Below are 23,512 nucleotides of genomic sequence, written 5' to 3' on the forward strand. Positions count from 1 at the left end.
TGCAGTTCTCATTATAGAGACTTTTCACATCCTTGGTTAACTCTGTTCCTAAGTATTTTATTTTTTTGGTGGCTATTGTAAACGGACAAGCTTTCTTTTTCTCTTTCTGCATGTTCACTATTGGAGAATAGAAATGCTCCTGAATTTTGTGTGTTGATTTTGTATACTGCAACTTTGATGAAATCATTTTTCAACTCCAGGAGGTTTTTTGTAGAGGCTTTAGGCTGTTCAATATATAGGACCATGTCATCTGCAAACAGGGACAGTTTGACTTCATCTTTTCCAATCTGGATGCCCTTTATTTCCTTCTCTTCTCTGATTGCTCTGGCTAGTATTTCCAATACTATGTTGAGTAGGAGTGGTGAGAGTGGGCCTCCTTGTCTAGTTCCTGTTCTTAAGCTAAAAGCTTTCAGCTTTTCCCCATTCAGGATGAAATTGGCAGTGGGTTTATCATATAAGGCTTTAATGATGTTGAGATACTTTTCATCTATACCTAACTTATAAAGAGTCTTTATCATGAATGAGTGTTGAACTTTATCAAATGCTTTTTCAGCATCTATAGAGATGATCCTTGTGTTTTATTTTATTAAAATGGTATATCACATTTATTGATTTGTGTATGTTAAACCAACCTTCCATCCCTGGGATGAATCCCACTTGATCACGGTGTATAGTTTTGCATATGTGTTGCTATATTCTGTTAGGTAGTATTTTATTGAGGATTTTTGCATCTATATTCATCAAGGATATTGGCCTGTAGTTTTCTTTTTTAGTTGTATCTTTAACTGGTTTTGGTATCAGGGTGATGTTTGCTTCATAGAATGAGTTTGGGAGAATTGCCTCTGTTTCAATCTTTTGGAATAGTTTGTAGAGAATTGGTGTCAATTCCTCTTTGAATGTTTGGTAGAATTCTGCTGTGAATCCATCTGGTCCTCGGCTTTTCTTTGTTGGGAGCCTTCTGATAATAGCTTCAATCTCTTTTATTGTTATTGGTCTGTTCAGATTTTCTACAGCTTCTTGGCTCAGTTTTGATAGTTGTGTGTGTCCAAAAATTTATCCATTTCCTCCAGATTTTCAAATTTCTTGGCATATATTAGTTTATAGTAGTCTCAAATGATTCCTTATATTTCAGAGGTATCAGTTGTAATATCACCTTTTTCATTTCTAATTTTTGTTACTTGGGTCTTTTCTCTTCTTTTTTTAGTTAGCTGTGCTAATGGTTTATCAATTTTATTTATATTTTCAAAAAACCCACTTTATGATTCATTGATCTTTTGTATCATTTTTTCAGTTTTCAATTTCATTAAGTTCTGCTCTGACCTTAATGATTTCTTTCCGTCTGCTAACTTTGGGTTTGGATCATTCTTGTTTTTCTAGTTCTTTAAGGTGAAGTGTTAGGTTGTTCACTTGCCATCTTTACATTCTTCTGAAGTAAGCATTTAATGCAATAAATTTCCCCCCTAGTACTGCTTTTGCAGTATTCCACAGGTATGATGTATCATTGTTTTCATTAGTTTCAATAAATTTTTTGATTTCCTGTTTGATTTCTTCTTGGATCCATATGTCATTAAGTAGAATGCTGTTTAATTTACATGTGTTTGTATAGTTTCCAGAATTGCATATGTTATTGATTTCTAATTTTAATCCATTGTGGTCTGAAAAAAATACATGGTATAATTCCAGTTTTTTTTTTTAATTTGTTGAGATTTGATTTGTGACCTAACATTTGATCTTTCCTGGAGAATGATCCATGTGCTAATGAGAAGAATGAATATTCTGAGGTTGTTCAATGGAATGTTCTGTAGATATCCACCAAGTCCAATTGGTCTAGAGTGTTGTTTAGATCTTGTGTTTCTCTGCTGATTCTTTGCCTAGATGATCTGTCCAATATTGATAGTGAGGTGTTCAGGTCCCCTGCTATTATGTTATTAGTGTCTATTTCCTTCTTTAGGTCTAATAGAGTTTGCCTTATAAATATGGCTGCTCTGACCTTGGGTCCATATATATTTATGATTGTTATGTCCTCTTGATGGATCAATCCTTTTATCATTATGTAGTGGCCCTCATTATCTCTTTTTATGGTTTTTAGTTTAAAGTCTATTTTATCAGATATAAGAATAGCTCCTCCAGTTCGTTTTTCATTTCTGTTTGCATGGTCAAATAATAATGTTTGATTGTTAAATATTACTATATGCTTTTTCTGCAGTTGTTGGAAATCTTATGACTTATCTCATTAATCTATTAATGTAGTATATTTTAGATATTAAAGTGTATCCTGATGTATTTACCAGATATATCTTACTTGGTCATATGCTTTTTAATACACTGCTGTATTGAACTGCTCACATTTTATTCAAGATCTTTGAAACCAGACTCATAAGTAAGATTGGTTTATACTTTTATTTTCTTATGCCATCTTTTTCTAGTGTTTTACTAGCCACATAAAATGATTCTGCAGCTTTTCTGAATTTGGACTAAGTAGTTCTTGAAGATTTGGTACAGTTTGACTGTAAATACATTTGAGTCTAATTTCTTTTAGAGGATAGGGTAGGCATTTGACTGCTTTTTAAAAATTCTGTAATCATAATTGAACACAAATTTAGATATTATTCCCTTCCTCATTAGGTGAATTTTTGTAATGAATATGTTTCTAGATATTTATTATTTCATCTAACTTTGTAAATAAGTTGGCATAAAGATTTTTGAGACAATTTTGTATGATTTAAAAAATACTACTGTATCAGAGTGTTTACTTTTTCAATCATAATAATGCTTACTTTTGAGATTTTTGTTGTTGAACCAGCTTTTGATCTATTGTTTCCTTATTTTGTATTTATTAATGTCTGCCTTTATCTTTGTTTCTTTTTCCTCCTTTTTCCATTGGTTTAGTCTTTTGTTCCTTTTTTCAGTTTTGGTGCTGAAAATTTTAACTCACTTTCAATATTTTTTATTTCATTTAACATGTTTTTAAAGTACATTTAAGATAATACATTCTCCTTGAATTATTGTTTTAGTATCACCCTTACATGCTAAGCATTTTGTCATATTTTTTGTGTTTTCTTCCTTTAAATTGTAAGTTATTTATAAGTTGAGTTTCAAGTTTATTAACATTTGAGATTATCTGAAGTAACTTTTTAATGTTAATTTTTAATTTAATGACATTTTGGACAGATAATATGGTAGAATGCATAATATTTTTTTCCTTGAAATTGTTGATATCTCTTTGTTGCCCCAGTTTATTGTCAAGTTTAATAAATTTTGAGTGGAAAAGAATGTAGTTGTTTATGAGGTATAGGGTTCCATACATGACAAATAGATCAAGCTTGTTAATTTTGCAATTTCAATATTATATGCAAAGATAAAAGCATAAACCATAAGGAAAAAGTTTTAAAATATATGAATTATATTTTTAAAAATTACCTCCTCTTAACTTTGCTTTTGTATGAATGATTTGTTTCTAAAAGAGTCCTATTACATTTCTACAATGGTTGTTTTGCCAAGGTTTGATAATAATTCTGTCATAGTTTCTCTTTATGTATTTTGTAGTTGTATATTTAAGTGCATCAGAGTTTTGCATTGTTTTGTTTCCTTGGCAGATTTTTCCTTTGATTATTATATAATAATAATCTTTTCTCTGTGAATGAGTTTTGCCTTATTTTAATCCAATTAATTTCTTTTAGATTGCCTGCAAGACCTTCTTATAGCCCTTCCTTTTCAAGCTTCACAAATGTGTGTGTGTATGTGTGTCTGTGTGTGTGTGTGTGTGTGTGTGTGTGTGTGTGCTGGTGTTTTCTCATGTATTTTCTTTAATCAGGTGGATAATTTTATTTATTTACTTACTTGCTTATTATTATGAATATTTATGAGATACAAATTACCAGAAATTGCTTTTATATCCTGTGTCCCCACCCAATTGTCATCTAACCACCCTCCCCTTTCCCCTCCCCCCCCACTCCACTTTGCAACCCTGGGAATGTTACTGCCCTCTGTAAGACCACTGCAGTACTGTGGCCTTTCTTTCCTTCCTTTCTTTCTCTCTTAGCTCCCACATATGAGTGATCACATGTGGTATTTATGCATCTGTACTTTGCTTATTTCACTCAACATAAGTTTCTCAATGTTCATCCATGTTGTTGCAAATAGGAGTATTTTATTCTTTTTTATAGCAGAGTAGTATTCCATGGTATGTATATACCACACTTTCCTTATCCAATCATCCATCAATGGGCATTTAAGTTGGTTCCATATCTTGGCTATACAGCCTGATAATTTTGATTTAATATTTTAGTCTGTAACTTTTCATAAGAGAATTTAACTTATTTACATTTATTATAATGACTGATATATTTGAAATTATTTGTATTCTCTTATTTTGTGTTGAGCATTTATGGGCTTATTGTATCTTTTCTTTGCTTTTCTTGCTTACTTTTGGATAGATTGATAATGTTTTCTATGTTCCCTTTTGTTCTACTGCTGGTTCAGAAACTACAAACTACATATCTATTATTTTAGCAGTTACTCATAAATTCTAAGTACTTAACCATAATTTTTTTTAACATACTTTAATTTTCACAAGACTCTGGGATAGATATTATTATTTCCTTCATATAAATGAAAGTGAGGCTCAGAAAGGTAAGGCAACTTGCCCTGGTTCATATAGTTAGTTAATGCCCTTGATGGATTTGAAATAAGATCTATATTATTTGAAAGTCTGTAATTTTTAAAATCTGACACCATGATGCTTAAAGGTGAGAAGGTCCAGTTAACCAAAACAATATTTTCATTGACCGTCTTTTTTTCATAGTGTTATCAGGCAGTCCAGCTTTGCCATTGATTTGCTGTGTAACCTTCAGCAACATATATTTTTTCTCCAAGCCTCAATTTTCCCATCTCTAAAATGGCTTGATTATTCCTAATAAGTGGCTTGATTATTCCTAATGGCATTCCCAGATCATATTTTAATAATGCTTAGAGAGCTACTTGACAATAGACATTTAACAATCATCCCAGATTATTTGCCTTTGTGATAAATGGTGAAACAATTAGTTTGTATATAGTTTCCCACAACAACACTAAATATCATTTAGACTTATCAGTTAATTATTCGCTATCTATATACCAGTCTCAGTCTTTGTATTGCAAAATGGGAACTCCCAGAATGACATTTATTTCCCATTAACCTAATGAGCTAATGAGGGGATATTTTGTTGGTTTTTTTTTTTTTTCTCCTCTCTCCTCTAGCAATTCATTATGAAAGAGAGAATGACTTGGTCTGAGATTTTGTTGTGAATTTTGTTTACAATGCTCTCTCTGGAAAGGAGACGGTGCCAGCATTTTCAGGGGCTTTCAGGCAGTAAAAATTGCAGAATCTGAGCCATCTCTACTGCATGGCCAGTGCCAACATCAGGGAATGTTCCTGATGCCAACTTGATCCACAGGAGAATTAGAGGAGCTTTAGAATGTGTGCAGAGCAAAAGCAGACATAAAATCAAGAAAGGTGCAAAGCATTCTGTCTGAGCATAATCATGGTAAACATCTGAGCTCTAGAATAAGTTCATCTGGATTTAGATAGCAGTTTCACAAGGCACTGTAGTGCAATGGTTAGAAACTTACATTCTAATGGCAAGCTGCCTGGGTTCAAATCCCTACATAACCTCTTAGCAATAGTCTGACTTTGGACAGATCACTTGTCCTCTCTTTATCAGTTTTATCAGCCGCACCGCACCTCCATTTCCCCATGACAATACATACTTAAGAGCCCTGGGTAACTTCTCTCACTTTGTGATCTGCCTCCACCCTGGGGTTTTGTACCCTCATGCCAAGAAGTGCATAGACCAGATGGCTTCTCAGCTCTCTGTGTTTGCCCATGCAATGACCTCTACGTGGAATGCTCTTCCTGCATCTCTCCTAGCTAGGAGTAGCTAGTTCCTACTTCCCAGTTCCATCCCAACCTGAGCTGGATGATGCTCCTCTGAGTCCCTGTAACACTTTTTTTTTTAAATTAAAGAGCAAAACATACCTCTCCCAAGGTGTGTTTTACTAAAACTACCTCTTTCCAGCCAGAAAAAGCTGGGTTCAAATTCTAACTCTGCCCCTTACTCTATGTGATTACTAGCAAATGACTTCACCCTTGAAGGCTTCCTTTTCATCATCTATAAAATGGGAATCATAATCCTACACACCTCATAGATTCATCATGATAACTAAATGTGTTGAATCCACAAAGTGTTTAAAATAGTATATGACACTTTAAAAAGCTCTCCATACTGTAATCTATTACTACTTTTATCAAGGCAATAATAATAATGTCTATTTTTAAGAGAATGTCACAGGAGTTTAATGCAATAACATGTGACAAAGAGCCTGGCACAACGCCCAGCCCTCAGCTCAGTTCAGCAGGTGAGATAGAAACATATGAAGGCACTTCAGCAAGTTCATGGAAAAATATAATTGAAAGATAATATGGACCTTTCCATTAACTTTTTGAAGTACCCTTGCGTCTGTGTGTGTACGTAAAACATATGTGTATATATAATATATGAAGTAGTATATTATATATATCACAGACCATCATTTTAAACTTACCAAAGAAATACATCTGAGAAAAAGAAGCCATATTCTAAGAACCAACTCATTTTTCAAGTAATTCAAAACCAGCGATGGAGAAATAATAATAGAAAATCTAGAGGAACGCATTCCAGGTCATCAGACAATACTCATAATCCTTTATATTTGTCAGGCACTTGACAGGGTACAAAGTGCCGTGCCATCCATTATCATGTCTGATCCTTGGCTTATCTCAACAGCGAGCACAGGGATTTTGTTTTAACCTTTCTTTTTATAGACGAGGAAACTCAGGTTCAGAGAGGTGGAGTGACTCTGCCAAGGTTCCCACTGCCACCTAAGATCAAGCCAGGGCCACCTCACTCTCAGTCCCACATACTTTCTAGAATATTTCAGGGCATTCTGAGCATCCAAGGAAGTGGTTAGTATTTGGCAAGGAGGCACATATACTTAGGTATGTAGAAAACAAATCTCAGTGTTGAGGTACCTGCACCCCATTTTCTTTAAAACTCCCCACATGGTTGATGGTGCTATGTTCTTTCCTATGGTTTTTGGAAGACTCCAAGAAACGGGCTGTTAGTTTCTCTCAGGGACACTAACCCGCGTTTTTTAAAATCAGTGTGGGCTGCCCAAGTGTCACATCAGGCCCCAATGTAATTCTGCACCTCCTCTGCTTTGTCTCACCTGTATCCTTGGCCACTGGGAGTTGTCAAGAAGGCTGAGGTCACCCTCCTGGTGCCCAGTCCAGTATATGACTTTGTCAGGAGCCACTAGATAGCTGTCCTCTGCAAATTCAGTATTCTAGGTGAAGGATTGTGGTCACCTCTGGATAAAGTCCCTCTGCAGAAAATGATCTCATCTTCCTGCCCTTAAAATGGCAAAGGAGACTGGCTCATGAGACAGAAAAGCTTGATTTAGATCATCAGAAGGAACACAGTTGCTATTTGCTGAGATGTAACAAACATGCAGAGAAACACACTATATCCCACATGTACAGCCTGCAGTATAACATACATTTAGAAAAGTACACCATATCCCACATGTATAGCTCAGTCAATTTTCATAAACTCATCAAATACCACCCAGACCAATGACATTAGTAACCATCCAGAAGCCCCCTCATGTCCTGTCCAGTCACTGCCCATCCAGGGCTGTCCTGACTTCTTTCAGCACAGCCTGCCCAGCAGCAGAGGGACTCATCTGGCATGGAGGCTCTTACAAGGTGAGGTGAGGTTATATTGATGACTTGGGCACAAAAGATGGGGTGGAATGACTTCGGATCCGTACCCACTATGATAACAGTAATGATAGCATCTTGTATATTTGGTGCATTTTCTGTGTCACACATTCTGCTATGTACATATTTAATTTTCAGAGCAACCCTGTGTGGTTGGTGCCAGTTCCATCTTGCAGGTGACGGAACTGAGGCTTGGTGAGAAGGGTCTTGTCCAAGGTCATGCAGAGTGAGTGGCAGAGGCAGAATTTGAACCCAGGGAGGCTGGTTCCAGAGAATGTAGACCCTGGCCCCTGCTTTGCCATCTAAACTCATGAACCTTCCATTGGCTTCCAGATTGGCCATCGGGACTTTGATGTGGAGAAGCGTCTTCGGAGGGACCTCAGGAGGACTCATGCACTTTTGTCAGACGTACAGCTCCTCCTGGGGAGCATGGAAGATGGCAAGACATCAGTCAGCAAGGAGGAGCTGGAGAAAGTGCACAGCCAGGTAGGCTCATGGGGTCCCTTCATGATCTGGGCTGGGGAGGATGCTGTAGCCGGGAAGAATGGTTCTCCCCAGGTATGGGTGGGACCATGAAGCCAACCTCCAGCTTTCATAGACCTGCAGAGAGGTACGGGACATTGTCAGGTCTGAGAGGGTTAATGGGAGTGGTAGGGAGAAGGAGGGGGTTATGAAGGACTGATGAGTTCTGTTCCCTTCTTAAGAGCTGAAGCAGAATGTGTCTGTCTTGAGGGCTTGGGCAGATCAGGCCCCTGGCCAGAATGGCTGACTACAGTGTGTGTGTGTGTGTGTGTGTGTGTGTGTGTGTGTGTGTGTGTGTGTGTGTGTGTGTGTGTGTGTATACATGTGCACACATGTGTGCTTGCTGACCACCAGGGCTGGGTATAAAATAGTAATAGTGCTAATAATGCAAAACCAACTCCTAACAGCAGCAATAATTATAGCAGACAATGGCCATTTGATGGCATAAGCACTATTCGAATGCTAATGACATTGATCAAGACATGATGTTGACCACTGGCTGCTACTATCTGGAGCTCCCACCATGTACTGGGCCCTCTCTTGTGGTCGCAAGGCCTTCTCAGGAGAGCTGGGTGAAGTGAGGATCCTCAACTCCATTTCCAAGTGAGGTGATTGAGTGGCAAAGAGGTGAGACAACCCACTCAAAGCCACACAGCTAGAAGGTGACAGAGTCAGGATTTGAACCCCGGTCTTCAGTCTCCATGACCCCTGGCTGCCTCAGAGGAGGACTGGAGCAGCAGGTCTGGGGGTGGATGGGAGGTGAGGCCAAGGCAGGAGCTGGGGACATTGGGAGACATGATAAACATGGGCTGTGCCAGCTGCAGGCACATGGCCCAGGGCGGCTGGTGTTGAGAGGTGTGAGCTGATCCTGCAAGGTGGTGGGAGCCTTGGGAAGAGAGAACTCAGAGCTGAATGATGTAGCAGGGACTCAGGACTTGCTACAAGTCCCCATGGGGAGCCGAAAACACCCTGGTGGGGGGAGGCTCGGGTCAGAGGTCCCCTGGGAGTGCTATGCCTTGCACTCGGTGTTACCTCCCTTGGGTCAGCCATTCTTACCTCACCCTCTCGGAAGGCTGCCATCCCTTCCTCCTCCTTCACTGGTCTTATGTCATCAGGCCTCAGCCATGCCACATGGCCGGGGACTTCTTTATGTTCACAGAATACCCCCAGAAACTCAGATAGGTAATCTGTACTTTTTAGACTGACTCCCCAACAAAACTGTAAGCTTCCCGAGGGCAGGAACTGTGTTTCAGTCAACTCTGATGATGCCCACCAAGTCCTTTGCACATAGTAAAGGACTTTTTGTTGAATTCAATTTGGATTGTTCAACTCGTTTTACGGATGAAAAAACTGAGGGTCAGAGAGTCCAAGGTCTCACAGCCAGTCAGAGACAGAGCCAGGCCTGAAACCCACATATCCTGACTCCAGACCTAGTGCTCTTCTCTCCTCCTTCTGGAGAAGTAGCTCGTGACGGTCAGCAGGTCCCCAGGAAGACAGCAGGAGGCAGCAGAGCATAGCACCAGGGGTTAGAAACAGAGGTCCCAGAGCTTCCACTACTTCCAGTCTCTGTTGTCAGTTTCCATCTATAAAATGAAACACTTCAGGTAGAGCTTATTTGCTAAACTACAAGGCCTTTAAAAAAAAAACCTTAAATTCAGACTTGATTCAGATTTCACCAGTTGTTCCATTAATGCCCTTTTCCTGTTGCAGGATCCAACCCAGGACATCACACTGCATTTTGTTGGCATGCGTGCCCAGTCTCCTCTGGTCTGGGACAGTTTCTCAGTCTCACCTTGTTTTTTATGACCTTGACAGTTTTAAGGAGTACTGGCCAGGTATCCCATAGAATGTCCCTCGATCTGGGTTTGTCTGTTTGTCTCATCATTAGACCAAGTTGATGGGCTTTTGGAAAGAACACCACAGAAGTGGAGTGCTGTGAAACCAGAAGACATTTAAGGGCCCTTCCATCTAGAAATTTCTGTGGTACTCTGCCATTTCCTTTATCAAGTCATTCTCTTCTAAGGTGATCTACCATCCTGACTTGTCCAAGACTTTCCTGGTTTTAGCACTGAAAGTCCTGGGTCCTGGGCAAGTCCTGAGTTCCAGGCAAACCAGGTTGGTTGGTCATTCTATTCTCTTCATGGTTATGTTGGAAAACCAGCATCACCCTCTCACTTAATCCTTCTGATACCCCTAGGTGAGGAGAGGTGATATTGTGCCCATTTTGCAGATGGGGAAATTTTGTCCAGAGGTGTCAAGCAGTGTGCCCAAGATAGCACAGCAGATAAGTGGCAGAGCTAGGATTCAAATCCAGAGCTTGTGATTCTAAACACAGAAGCTGGTGGCTCTTTTCCCTCACATTGCATCTTCCTGCCTGTTTGGCCAACCAGGTGGGTGGGAGACCCTGAGCCTCTTGGCTTGCATCTGGTAGGCTCAGGAGTCTGAGCTCTCAGCCAGGGGCCAGGTACCTTCAGTTCATGAAATCCCCTTGATAACAGGTCACGTGCCTGCTCACCTTCCATCAGAATGTTTCTAATACCACAGCATTAAAGCCTCCCCTCCCCTACAGGGGAATATTCTTGCAAAGAAACCATGGTCGGTGGTTTTGTTTCTTTTTCTTTCTCTTCCTTTTTTTTTTTTTTTTTTTTTTAGTATTCATGAGAATTCTCCTCTGCAGGGTTAAAATGTATTTTCTTGGGAAATAGTGGTATTTAATGAAGGCGCCTTGAGCTGAATCAAAGAGCCTCATTCTTCTGAAAGTCCTTCTTCCCTGTCTCTGCATCCGGCTCCTATCAAAGGGAATCCACAGCCTTGGCTTTCCATTGCTGTTGTCATGGAAATTGTTATAAGGATGGGATGGCATGGAGCAGAGGTCAGGGTACAGTTGCTTTGGCTCCCAGCACACGTGTCCTGGATACCAGAGTTGGAGCTAATCAAGTAAAGCAGTGATGACACTGGGAGTTGCTGCATCTCCTCTCCGATGTGCAGTATTTTTCCTTTGCCTGAAGGCTCCGGGGACAGAGGCAGGGAGAGCAGACAGCAGGAGGAAGGGAGAGGGAGCCAGCCTTGCTGCTGGCTGCTTCTTAAGTGCTGGGTATGACGCTGAGCAATTCCGTTCATTCATTCATTTATTCATTCATTGGACATTTATGCAGTACCTACTATGTGTTAGATGATATGCTGGAGACAAATACAACGGTTAGTAAGACAGGCATGGTACCCATCCTCGGGGAACTTAGAACTGATGGAAAAGAAGACAAGCAAACAATAACACAAATAAATAGAATAATCCCACACCTTAATTTGGCTGAGAAAGGAAATAAGTAAAGTCTTGGAATAGGGAATTGCAGTGGGTCTCTTTTAGCGTGGGCAGTCAGCTAAACTACCCTGGGAGAAGGAGAAGCAGGCAGAGAACAGAACAGGTTTGATTTCAAGGCCTGAAAGGTTTGGATTTTATTCCAAGGGTGGTAAGAAGCCGGTGGGAGATTCTGAGCAGAGCGAGACAGAATATGATTAACATTTCAGAGGACTGCTCTTCTGTGTGGGGAATGGATTGTGGAGAGGATAGGGGGATTCCATTAGGAAGCTAATGCAACCTTCGAGGCCAGAGGGAATGATCATCTGGGTTGGGGGGTGTTGATAGAGATGAGGTGAGAAAGGATAAGCTTGAGGCTGATTCGGGATTGATGAGACCTGTAGATAAGGTTGGGTTAAAAACAGTAAGCATGTCACCTCAGATAATCCTTGCCATGAACCTAGGAAGTGGATGTTCCTATTTTTTCCTATTTTTGACCCATTTTTACTAATGTGGAGACTGGCTCTGAGAGGTTGAGTAATTTACCCAAAGGCACGCAGCAATACATGTCTGGAAGCTGTGAATGATGATATTCTTGTATCCTCAGAATTTAGTTTGCCTAATACATATGGGCCCTATTAACACTTACCAAGCACCTACTAGGTACCAGTCTTTTCTTCGGTGTCTTGGGGGTCCTCAAACTTGGCTGCACGTCAGAGAGCTACACCATTAAAAATCACAGATTTCTGGATCCCAGCCCCCAGAATTCTTTTTTTTTTTTTTAATTTTTTTTCCATTAAACCTGGTTGGATTAGGACCCAGAATCTACATTTTTAAACAATCATATCAGGGGATCCTGATTCTGGTCTTAGGACCAGGATTTGGGAAATATAGTCTTCATATATCCCTCAAAACATCCTTTCAAGTTCAGTGGTGATACACCCATTTTGCATATGAGGAAACTAAAAGTGAGGTTATATTAGTATGACAGATCTTAGTTCCAACTATTCTTTTTCAATTTTCTTTTTTTTAATTTTAATTTTTTATTTAATATCATTATTTTTTAAAATTACATGATATTGTTGCAGAGCAATTGGGAGGGAGGGAGAGGGGAGGGGGAAGGAAATGGGATGGAAGAAGGAGGAAGGAGAAAGGGCAGGACTGAGGCCTGTGGCACACCCCTCATTTCCACAGGGGAGACCAGGAGGCTTCCAGCAGTGGCTTGGGCATTGCCAGGCTGGGTGCAGATGTCAGGGGGGAGTGGCAAAAGCCCTCACTCCCCACCACCCCAGCTCAGGAACCCGGGGCCTGTCTTGCTGCAGCTCGGTGGTCATCACTGGGCTGGTTGTGTGTGTCGGGGGGACGTGGCCAAGGCCCGAGGCCCCCCTCCAACTACTTTAAGATGAACTAAATTTTGAATCAAGGAACTGGATCCAGCGCTTGCTAATTTTGTGATCTTCAGTGTGTGACGTGACATCCCCAAACCCTTTTCCTAACATGGAGTGTCATCATTGCTAGATGTCCCCAGTGCTTGTAGGGCCCAATGAAGTAAGGCCAGTGAGGGCTTCAGAAACTTGAATGCACTCTATGGTCTTTATGGCTCACTTACTCTGATGGATGATGGATAACCTAGAGAAAGGTTCATTCTCTAAAGGGCACAGATAAGAGAATGTGTTTGAATGCGGCTATTGGAAAACTGTATTTATTCTGTAAATATTGATACGATCTCCACTCTGTCCTGAATTCGGGGCCAGGCTGCAGGGATAAAGAGGAGATGACAAGGACCCTGTCCTTGAGGGGCTCCCAGTCCAGGTGAGAGGCAGACCTAGAAGCAGACTGTTGTAAGGCAGGGTGATGAACTCTTTATGGGAGGAATGTTTGGATTTAACTAAAGAAGAAACCCTTCATTTTTCTTTGAGAAAGGAGCTGGTATCTTTGGTTGTCTCTTTAAAGATGGAAATGAACTGCTGTTAGGTAAGATGAATGTGGGCATTTTAGGAGGAAACAAAAGAGCATAAACGGGCAGAGGGAGTATAAAGTGCCCAGAAGGTAAAGGCAGAGAGGATATTGTCAGTAATGGAAGCTGGAGCTAGCTCATGAATGTTTTTATCAGCCTGGCTTAGGAGTTTGGACTCTATGCCAAAGTGATAGGGAGCCATAGAAAGTTATAGAGCAGAAGAGAGCATGGCCAAAAGTGCTTTTAAAAAAATGGCAAGATTTCAGTCCCCAGATAAAGCACTGGAGCCCTGATATACAGAATATCAGGCTGAACCAGCAGCATCAGAGCATTCTTTAGACAGAGCATCTTCTCTCCATATGGGCAGGCAGCCCCTCTGCCAATTGCCCCACCGTCTACAGCCCTAAGAGAACCATTTGGCTCTTTCCACCCAGTTTTGCTCCATTGGAAGCCTTAGATAGATTTCAGTTAACACCTGAGTCTTAAGAGCCTCTTGATAAAACACAGAGGACTCTGGAAGGCAATGTCAAAGAAGCACACTTCTCGGGCTTAAATCCTGCCTCTGCTACTTAACTAGCTGGATAATCCTAGGCAAGTCATCCTGCATTTTGTAGACTCCATTTTCTCACATGATAAGAAGGCATGATAATCCCAGTGAGAAGGCTGATTGGGTTGGTGCAAAGAGCTGTGGTTTGAATGTTTGTCCCTTTCAATGCTCACATCGAAGCTTAATCCCCAATGTGGCATTTGAAAGATGGGGTGTTTAAGAGGTAGTTAGATCATGAGGCGTTAATGGATTCATGAATGGGATAATGGATTAATGGGTTATCAGGGAGTAGACTGGGGGCTTTATAACAAGAGGAAGTGAAAATGTTAGCATGCTCTCACCCTCCTGCCGTGAGATGTCCTGTGCTGTTTTGGAACTTTGCAGAGAGTTCTTCAGGAATTAGGCTTTCACCAAATGTATCTCTTGACCTTGACCTTCCAAGCTTCCAAAACTGTAAGAAATAAATTTTGTTTCTTCATAAATTACCCAGTGTCAGGTATTCTGTTATAAGCAACAGAAAACTGACTAAGACAAATTCTCTAAATTGAAAACTCTAAGGCAATGATTTAAAAATACAGTGCTCCCCACTGGCTCCCTTGCTTCCACTCATCAGTGTCAGCTGTTGGAAGACTTTGATTTCTGGGCACATAATTTTATAAGACCTTGTGGAATAGGTATGGAAAACAAGGTGTGGGGTTGATCTAATGACACCTGTTCTTTTGGAGCCAATTACTAATTAATTCCCATGGAATATTTTCACTGGAAACAAACTAATCTGGAGACAGAAGCAATTCCAACAACCAAGATATATAATTGAGATAATTGCTGTGCATAAATAACATCTGTGCGTAGCAGATGCTGGCACCTGGTTCCAAGGAGAAAGTGGAAGACGATGTCTGCTCCAAGGCAGTGGTTGTTTCCCCCACCCCTGTTCGATTCATGCCTTCACCTTCATCTCCTCCCCAGAGGAAATAAAGAAGAGTTTTCACTGAACTCTGTAGCTGTTTCCTTATTTCATGCTGGGGGCTATATTCACGCCTTCCTGCTGAGGACAAAGCTGCCACCAAGTCCTGGCCATTGTACCCCCTAAATAGCTCTGAAATTCATCCCCTCCTTTCTCTCCCTGCTCTTATTACAGGCCACCTGTATCCCACTCACTTAGATTTCCCTCAAGTCTGCCGGCCTCTGGTCTCATTCGAGCAATCTATCTGCCGCCTGGTCTTTGGAGAGAGAATTTTAAAATTTAAACATTATCTTGGCTCTTTGTGTTCAACCTCCCTCAGTAGTTTCCCATTGCTCTCTGCATAAGGTCCAGGTTCCTTAACTTGACATGCAAGCATGGACTGTCCAGCTCCTACTCTCCTGTCACCCTTCTTCAGTAGCTGAGAATGGATTGGTGTCTCCCACACCTGTTGTCACCCGTTCACCTTTGCCTAAGCTGCACCCTCTGCTGAGCTCTTGCTTCTTCCCTGAGATCCTGCTTTGCCTGATGAACATCTTCGTATCCTCTGAACTTGAGTTTGGGCATCCTCTCTTGGAGCCATCTCTGACACCCACAGGCTGGGTGAGGGCTTCACCTCTTTTTTCTGACAGTCTCCCGGGTTTACCCCTAGGTTAGTACTTATCACTCTCTTGTGATTACCCTTTTGCTTGCCTCTTTCCCTCACTTTCTTTCCAACTTCTTAAAGGCGGAGATAAGGATGAGTAGACATATTAAAAGATTGATCCAAAGTCACAAAGGTAATAAGAGGTGGAGCCGGGATTTGAACCCAGGGAGTCTGACTCAAGCACCTGGGAGTTTAACCACTACCCCGTACCACCCACCTACCTCCTGTCAGCCTGCTGCTGTCTCTGGGCTGTCACATCCCTCCTGGAGTCCCCAAGTGCTCTTGTAGGCCCTGCCATTTGGGGATCCTGGCTCAGCTATGGTGTTCACTTGGCAGGGGGTGCGTTAGGCACGGTGCGTCTTACACCCTGTGAACTCCTAGCGGTGCTTAGCTAATGGCCTGATGCTCCCCATTAGTGCCTAGAAGACTGATAACCTTGGATCCATCCCAGTGCCCTTAATTGGGATATTTGTCACTGAGTGTCATCTACTCTTCCACAAGACATTGGAAATAATTAGTAAGTTCTGGGAAGATGACCCTGATGGGAGTCTTTTGTGTGAGTGGGCACCTTGGGAACACTTCCCAGCCAGGAACCACAGGACAGGTGGCCTCACTCCAGGGTTTATTTGAAGAGACTCCTTTTTTCAAAAAGATTGTGTTGGAGTGAGTTGATTCAATATTAACATAACCTCTTGTCAGAGGAGGTAAAGACCAAATTGCAATTGGTTAAAAACATGGCTATTGCAAGTCTCTCCATCCTTCAAATATTGACACTTTCAATGCTGTGATGAACGAAGTTAGAAGATCCTGGTTTCATTACAGGCAGGAAGTGCCATCTACCCCCCAAAAGAAACTGTTACCTTTTAGCCATGGAGGCCCCACCCACTGAGGCAATAATAACCATCTTAACAACGATGATGTTGATGGTGAACGTTGATTGTTTATATTCTGTCAGGAATAGTGCCAAGCCCTTTGGCATCATGACCTAGCCCTAAACCCACTTGAATGTAGTGAATTCTGAGAGATCAGGGGCCTTTCAGTTTGAGGCCAGTGTGTAGGAGTATGCCTGTATAAAGCAAGTGCTCAGCAAACGAGAGGGAACTAACCAGATGGGCGGTGAGTCTCCGCAGGAGGCAGCTAGTATTATGCCCATTTTTGATGAGAGGATGCCCAGTATATAGGAAAATTGCCCAAAGTCATTAGGTGGAACTAGGAATTTTTTTCTTTTAATTTTATTTTGAAAGAATTTAAAACTTACAGAGAAGTTGCAAGAATAGTTCAAAGGGCCCTGTGAATCCTTCAACCCAGATTCACTAATTTTTAACATTTTGCCACATTTGCTTTATCATTCTCTCTCTAAATTACATTTTCTGAATTATTTGCAAACAACAGAAAGGCATAATTCCCCTTTATCCTAATCAAAATAAAAAATTTAATATTGATTAAAATGTTGTTTTCTAATTCAAGGGTTAGCAAACTTGGGGCCACAGTCCAAATCCAGCCCACCGCCTATTTTTTACTAAATTATTTTTTGTTTTATTATGGCATGTAAGTAAAGAATTTTTTTAATGTTTTTAAATGGATACCTTTAAGATGATTATATACATACCTACATATGTCTTCAATTTTGCCTCTTGACCTGCCAAGCATAAAATATTTACTATCAGGCCCTTGAAGAAAAAGTTTGCAGACTTCTGATCTTATCTGCTAATATTCACATTCTGCCAATCGCTCCACTTTATCCTTTATAACAATATTTCTTGGAGTTTGGAATCCAAGGCCCAGAATGCAAACGGCTCGCATTCAGTTTTCATGATGCCGTCATTCTTCATTCTTTCTTGGTCTTTTATGACATTGACATTTTTGGAGCGTTCAGGCCAGTGACATCGTTGAATGTTCCTCCATTCAAGTGAACTGGAATTTGAATCCCGTCTTTCTTTTTTTTTCAAAGCCATTTGGATTTGTGTAGGATGAGGTTCCTGGGGCACAAGGCTTCAATTTCAAAACTAGGAAAGTCCCAGGAAAACAGGGTTGTCCTAGTGCCATTGTCTCAAACACTAAGTAATCCTGGAGGAGATAAAAGCAATCCCCCAGTCCTCACCCTTCCTCCCTCAAGGTACCCAGTGGATTCAGGAGAGTGGGTGACAAATTAGACTCCAGTTTAAGAGTCTGTCGCCTTCCAAGCAGGCCTGTTCTCTGTTGTCTCCCATGTTGCTCCTTAGATAAATTCTCAGCATTTGCATGTGCTGGCCTCGTCCCTTGCTTTTTTTTTTTTGGCTCTATTTGTGCATATGAGATTTATTGCTATTATTATGTGTGGTAATTGTTTCATTCTTCTTGCTGTTTTATGTGGCTATAGCATAATGTATCTGTGTTGCTGTTGATAGACATGTGGATTGAGTCTAGATTTTTGTTATTATGAATAGAATCTCTGTGTACATTTTTACATGTTATTTTATTTGGAGGTATACAAGTGTGTACATTTCTACAGGGTATATATTTAGAAATGTGATCTCTCCAGATCATTGTACACATGTTTCTTAGACTTTAATTGATTCTACCAAATGGTTTTCCAAAGTGTAGGCATTTATACTCTGCCAGCAGAATACGAAAGTTCCCCTGGCTTCCTATCCAGGCCAGTACTTGGCACTGTGAGTCATTTGCATTTAGCCATCCTGTGGGAGGGGGGTATTTGTGGTTCGGTTTTGCATTTTCCTGGTGACTAATGAGGTGGATCACCTTTTTGAAGTATATCAGCCATTCAGTATCTACTTTTACCTGTTCAAGGTATATGCTCATTTTTCTGTTGGGTTGTCTGTATTTTTCTTAGTGATTTATAGGATATTTTGGATAAAAGCTCTTTGCTAGATATTTCTATTGCATATAGCTTCTCCCACTTTATGATTTTGCATTACATTTTCTTAGTGTTGTCTTTTCAAAAAGAAAAATTTTTGATTTTGATTTAATCTAATTTATCAGTCTTAGGTATCTTAGACTCCAAATTTTACATCGGTTGTCAGGCAGAGGGTGTTCTGGTTAGCTACATATTCTGGTTAAGTGGAACTGGTTCAGGATGAAAATCCCATCTCCAGGCCAGGACTCGATATTCATTCTCCCATTGCCCAATGAGTTTCTTCTAAGATTTGAACCACATTGGTAGTTTTCAAGTGTGTGTGTGTGTGTGTGTGTGTGTGTGTGTGTGTGTGTGTGCGTGCACGTGCGCGCGCGTAGGTATGCATGCACATGTGTGCGGGTGTGTGGGGTGTGTGTTTTCTTTTTAGCAAAAGAACCTCCTTATTAAAGGGAAATCTCATTAGAATGCTCTCTGACCGTTCCCCGGCCAGGACTGGAATGGGCTTCCCTCGTGTCTCCCTAAGTGTCCTCCTTCCAGCTTTAATAAAAGGGATCAGCTTGGGCATCTGGGATTTGGTGAACAAGGCTGTGGTCACCAGCCCTCTCCAGTTCATTTCCCCCTGCAGAGAGGGTCTTGCCTACATGTCCTGCCCCTCTTCCTTCCTGTACATGGAGGAGACAGAGGAGCCGGGGTGCGTGTCAGGAAATAGGCACTTCCCGGGAATCAGGAATGCTCCAGCAGCACAGGTCATGATTATGCTCCAGCGGCAGCCAGGTAGCTGCGGCTGACCAGGGCAGGTCACTGATGGTGTCTGAGCCCATGTCTCTGTCTCGGTCCCTCAGTGCATGTGTACTGAGTCCCTACTATGTGGGAACCCAGAGTCGAGCCACACCCGGGTGGCCCTCAGGAGCCGGCTGTGTGATAGGAATAGACATGGAGCTGTGCTGTTTAGGGCAGCTGTGGGATGCCAGAATATACGAAAAGAGGGTGCAGGAAGGAGATAGGAGGCAGGGTGGCCCTTTTCTTTGATATTTTATCCTGCTTTTCTATTTTTTTCTTTCTTTCTTTGGAGAATCAGTGTGCTCCAAATCCACCATCACCAGGGAGGAGGATAGGAAGGAAGCTTTTGAAGTCTGTTCAATCATGGCAGACCTGAACAGTCCTTAAATCCTATAACACAAAAAATGAGGAGGACTCTTGAACCCTCAAAGAAATAAACTAAAGACAAGTGAAAGGAGATCTGCTTTACTCAGCAGGTGGTGCAGGAAAAAGCTGTGCATTTCGAAGAAACCTCAGTTCAAGTTCTGGGACCTTTATTAACTGTGTGATTTTGACATGTTAGCTAATCTCTCTGAGCCTCAGTTTTCTTACCTATAAAATGGAGATGCAAACATCTGCTTCACAGAGATGTTATATGTTAGACATTAACTTATACAGATATCTTAATCAGCTCAGGCTGCCATGTCAAAATACCATAGGCTGGTTGGCTTCAATAACAGAAATTTATTTCTCGCAGTTTAGAGGCTGGAATTCTGAGATCAGGGTGCCAGCACGGCTGGGTTCTGGTGAAGGCTGTCTCCCTGGCTTGCAGACAGACAGCTGCCTTCTTGCTGCGTCTTCACATGGTGGAGAGAAAAAAAGAAAACTCTCTGGTGTCTCTCCTTCTGAGGACACTGATCCCGTCATGGAGGCCCATCTTCGTGACCTCATCTAAGCCTTATTACCTTCCAAAGGCCCCTATCTCCAAATACCATCACACTGGGGGTTTGGGCTTCAACATATGAATTTAGGGGAGACACAATTCAGTCTGTAGCAACATGGTGAACATTCAGTAGTGAGTAGTTATTGTTATTCTACTGCTACTAAAAATAATGATTATTACTACTCTGAAGAAGATGGAAAAGTAAATATTTAGAAAGAGTTTTGATGCATCAGTAAAGGATGGTCCCCTAGCAGTATATAAGGAAAATTATGGAATGTTTAGTACATGCCCAAATAGTTTGAGATCAAAGGCATGTAGGGTAGCTACCGAACAGTCTTAGGAAATTTCTCCTTGGGGCCACTGTCCTCAGACTTCTGACCACCGGTGGACCTGACCGAACATTTTTTGTATGTCTGTATTTAACAATTTTGTTTGATGTTAAGGCCATCTATGGTTTGAGCTGTGGGGGATACCCTTCAGGGAAAACCTTAATGCCAAATGTTGATTCTTCCAAGTGCTCTGATGGGATATCAAGGCCTGGAATGTGTTGAGATTAGTGCACTGAAGACACCAATTCTTAAAAAGAGTGCTTTCCCCCTGTGGCATTTGTGATGCAGTATTTTTAAATTCCCTGAGCTGTTCAATCAGTTCTAGAAATCCAGGTTCTAACTGCTCTGCTGAAATATCAAAATTTTTCCTCTCCCCACCTCATTCCATATGTCTAGCCAACTCATCTAGTAGCTTAATAAGTCCAAAGCAAACATTTTACCCAGGTATTTAAAGCAGGCAGATGGCTTCGCATAGAAAAGCAATGCTATTCATCGGTTTGTAGTTGACGTCTATGTGATGGGAATCTCAATTGCCCTCTCACTGAATGAAAAGGAGGTGGGTGTTCGGGAGAGAACGCCTGGGATGTACTCAGCAACAAACACTTGTGTGCAGAGGGGGCTGTGTAGGGGCCCAGTAATAGCATCGTTTGGAGTCGCACTGACTCAGAGTCCAGTCTGACCTTGGGCAAGTCACTTCTCCCCAGGTGCGGTTTCCTCATTTGCAAAATGATGAAGGCTGATTTCTTCCTTGCAGGCTCTTGTGGGCTATAGTGCTAATGAATATCTAATACAGTGAGTGTTTAAATCTTCTTCTCTCCTTTCTCGCTCACTGAGCATTTGGGGAGAGGGAATACTTACCCCCTTTGGGTAGGGATCCATGCACAGAACAGGTAGACAGTAAGTGACTGTTATTCTATCACAGGGTTGTGGATGGAACCACTTGGATTCAACTTTTTGGCAGACTAGCGTCAACAAACACTGTCACCAGTGGTTTTGGGTGTTTACTCTGTGGCTGACACTGTGTATGCATGATCTCCTTTAACTCACTTACTCAACCTGTATCTGGGTTCTGGGTGATAGAAACCCAACTCAAATTGGCTTGAATAGAAAAAGGGAAGTTACTGGCCCCAATATCTGAGGCTAGGACTGCCTTCAGGCTTGGCTGGATCTCGGTGTTCCAACCATGACATCAAGAATGTGTCTCTTGCCACCTCTTGGCTCAGTTACCTCAGTGTCACCTTTTATTCTTAGGCAGACTCTTTCTTCTTGGTGGGAAGAGGGGCCCAGACATTTCAAGCTTTTTTCCTGCTTCAGAAAGAGCAAACTTTGTTTACCTAGTCCCAGCAAAAGACCTGGTGTCAGCCATGTTTTTACCCCAGAACCGACCACTATGGCCAACAAGAAGTGACGCTCTGATTGGCTAGGCTGGCTCACATGGCCTTCTCTAGGCTGGTGGGGGGCAGGGGGAGAGGTCAGCACCATCAGAAGCATATGGATATTTGGGGAATGGACATTCTTCACAGGGAATATGGGGTGTTGCTATCAAAAGAGGCAGGGAGTAGATGCTGGCAGGTGCCATCACAGATTTCCCTACGTAGCATGGATTATGGGCACTGCTGTGTCAGAGAGAGTGCAATGTAATGGTTCAGAGTGGGAACTTGGTGGCCAGACTGCCTGGATTCATATCCCAGCTCTGCCATTTAGTAATTGTGTAACCTTTGGTAAGTCATTTGATCTTTTCACTCCTGTTTGCTCAATTACAATAACAGGAATAGCTACTGACACTGCCTGAGTGTTGTTGTGAAGGTTAATTGAGTTAACACATGAAAAGGATTCAGAAAAGTGTCTGACACAGAGTAAAAGCTCATCCTTGTAATCTATGTGTATGGCATTTGTATTAGTCTGTTTCTGATGCTTATAACAAAATACACAGAACTGAGTGATTTATAAAGAATATGAAATTTATTTGCTTATGATTTTGGAAGCTGTGAAGTCCAAAGGCCAGGGAGCACATCTGGTGAGGGTCTTGGTGGTAGTGACAGTGACCCAAGGGTCTCATAGGGCAGAAAATGTCAGAGTAGAGAGAGAAAACTTCTCATGTGGTCTTCTTTTAAAGCCCTTAAAACCATGCCTCGACCACTATTATTAATTCGTTCACTACGGCATGGTTCTACAATCTAATCACCTCTTCAAGGCCCCATCTTTCAATTACCATAACAGGACTTCGCACCCTTTTTACACTGTCACAGTGGGGACTAAGTTTTGGGGGGACATTCAACCCAAGGCAGCATCCCCTAGGTTTGTGCAGTGCACAACTGACACAACTGTACTCAGCAGTCAGCATCCCCTAGGCTTGTGCAGTGCACAACTGACACCACTGTACTCAGCAGTCCTGTTCAGTGAACACAAACCATTATCTCCCCCATTTTGTGGATGGAGAAAACCAAAGCTCAGAGAGGCTGAATAACCTGCTCAAGGTCACAGTATCATAGATAGAGGAGCTGGGACTGGAATCCAGTTCTGCCTGACCTCTGGGTCTGGTCCTAACCACAATGAGATGCTGGATGAGGCTGAACATCCTCCTCGTGGCAGATGAGAAGGCCATATTGAGAGAATGCAACCTCTACTCCCTGCCGTCCTTTGATCCTAGATGGCACTCATCTCATCTTGCTCCTGTGAACTCCAGACTTCAAGGAACTTCAGCATCCTCTCACAATCACTGAAGAGTCAGGGCCTTGCCAAATATCACCAGGCCAAAGCTTAGCAACACTTAATTTATGCATAGGTCGGGAAGCGTGTTCCCATCTACAGCTGCCGTCTGGGGAGGACCGAGAAAGGGCATACACCCATGAAATAGACGGAGGGGTTCTATCTCAAGGGACCGCTGAGGAAATGAAG

The 23,512-nt window shown here is 41.8% G+C and overlaps 1 protein-coding gene across 6 annotated transcripts in view; it reads left to right on the top strand.

Annotated features, from left to right (window-relative positions):
• Nucleotides 1-23,512, top strand: part of MYO18B (myosin XVIIIB) — a 280,263-nt gene that overhangs the window by 171,258 nt on the left and 85,493 nt on the right. For all 6 annotated transcript variants that reach the window (XM_063086857.1, XM_063086860.1, XM_063086861.1 and 3 more), the window contains exon 34: nt 8,135-8,287. In XM_063086857.1, coding sequence (XP_062942927.1) covers nt 8,135-8,287 — 153 coding nt within the window. The remainder of the gene's footprint in view (nt 1-8,134; nt 8,288-23,512) is intronic.

This window comes from Cynocephalus volans, chromosome 2 (genome assembly GCF_027409185.1).
Source record: "Cynocephalus volans isolate mCynVol1 chromosome 2, mCynVol1.pri, whole genome shotgun sequence".
NCBI classification, from domain to species: Eukaryota; Metazoa; Chordata; class Mammalia; order Dermoptera; family Cynocephalidae; genus Cynocephalus; species Cynocephalus volans.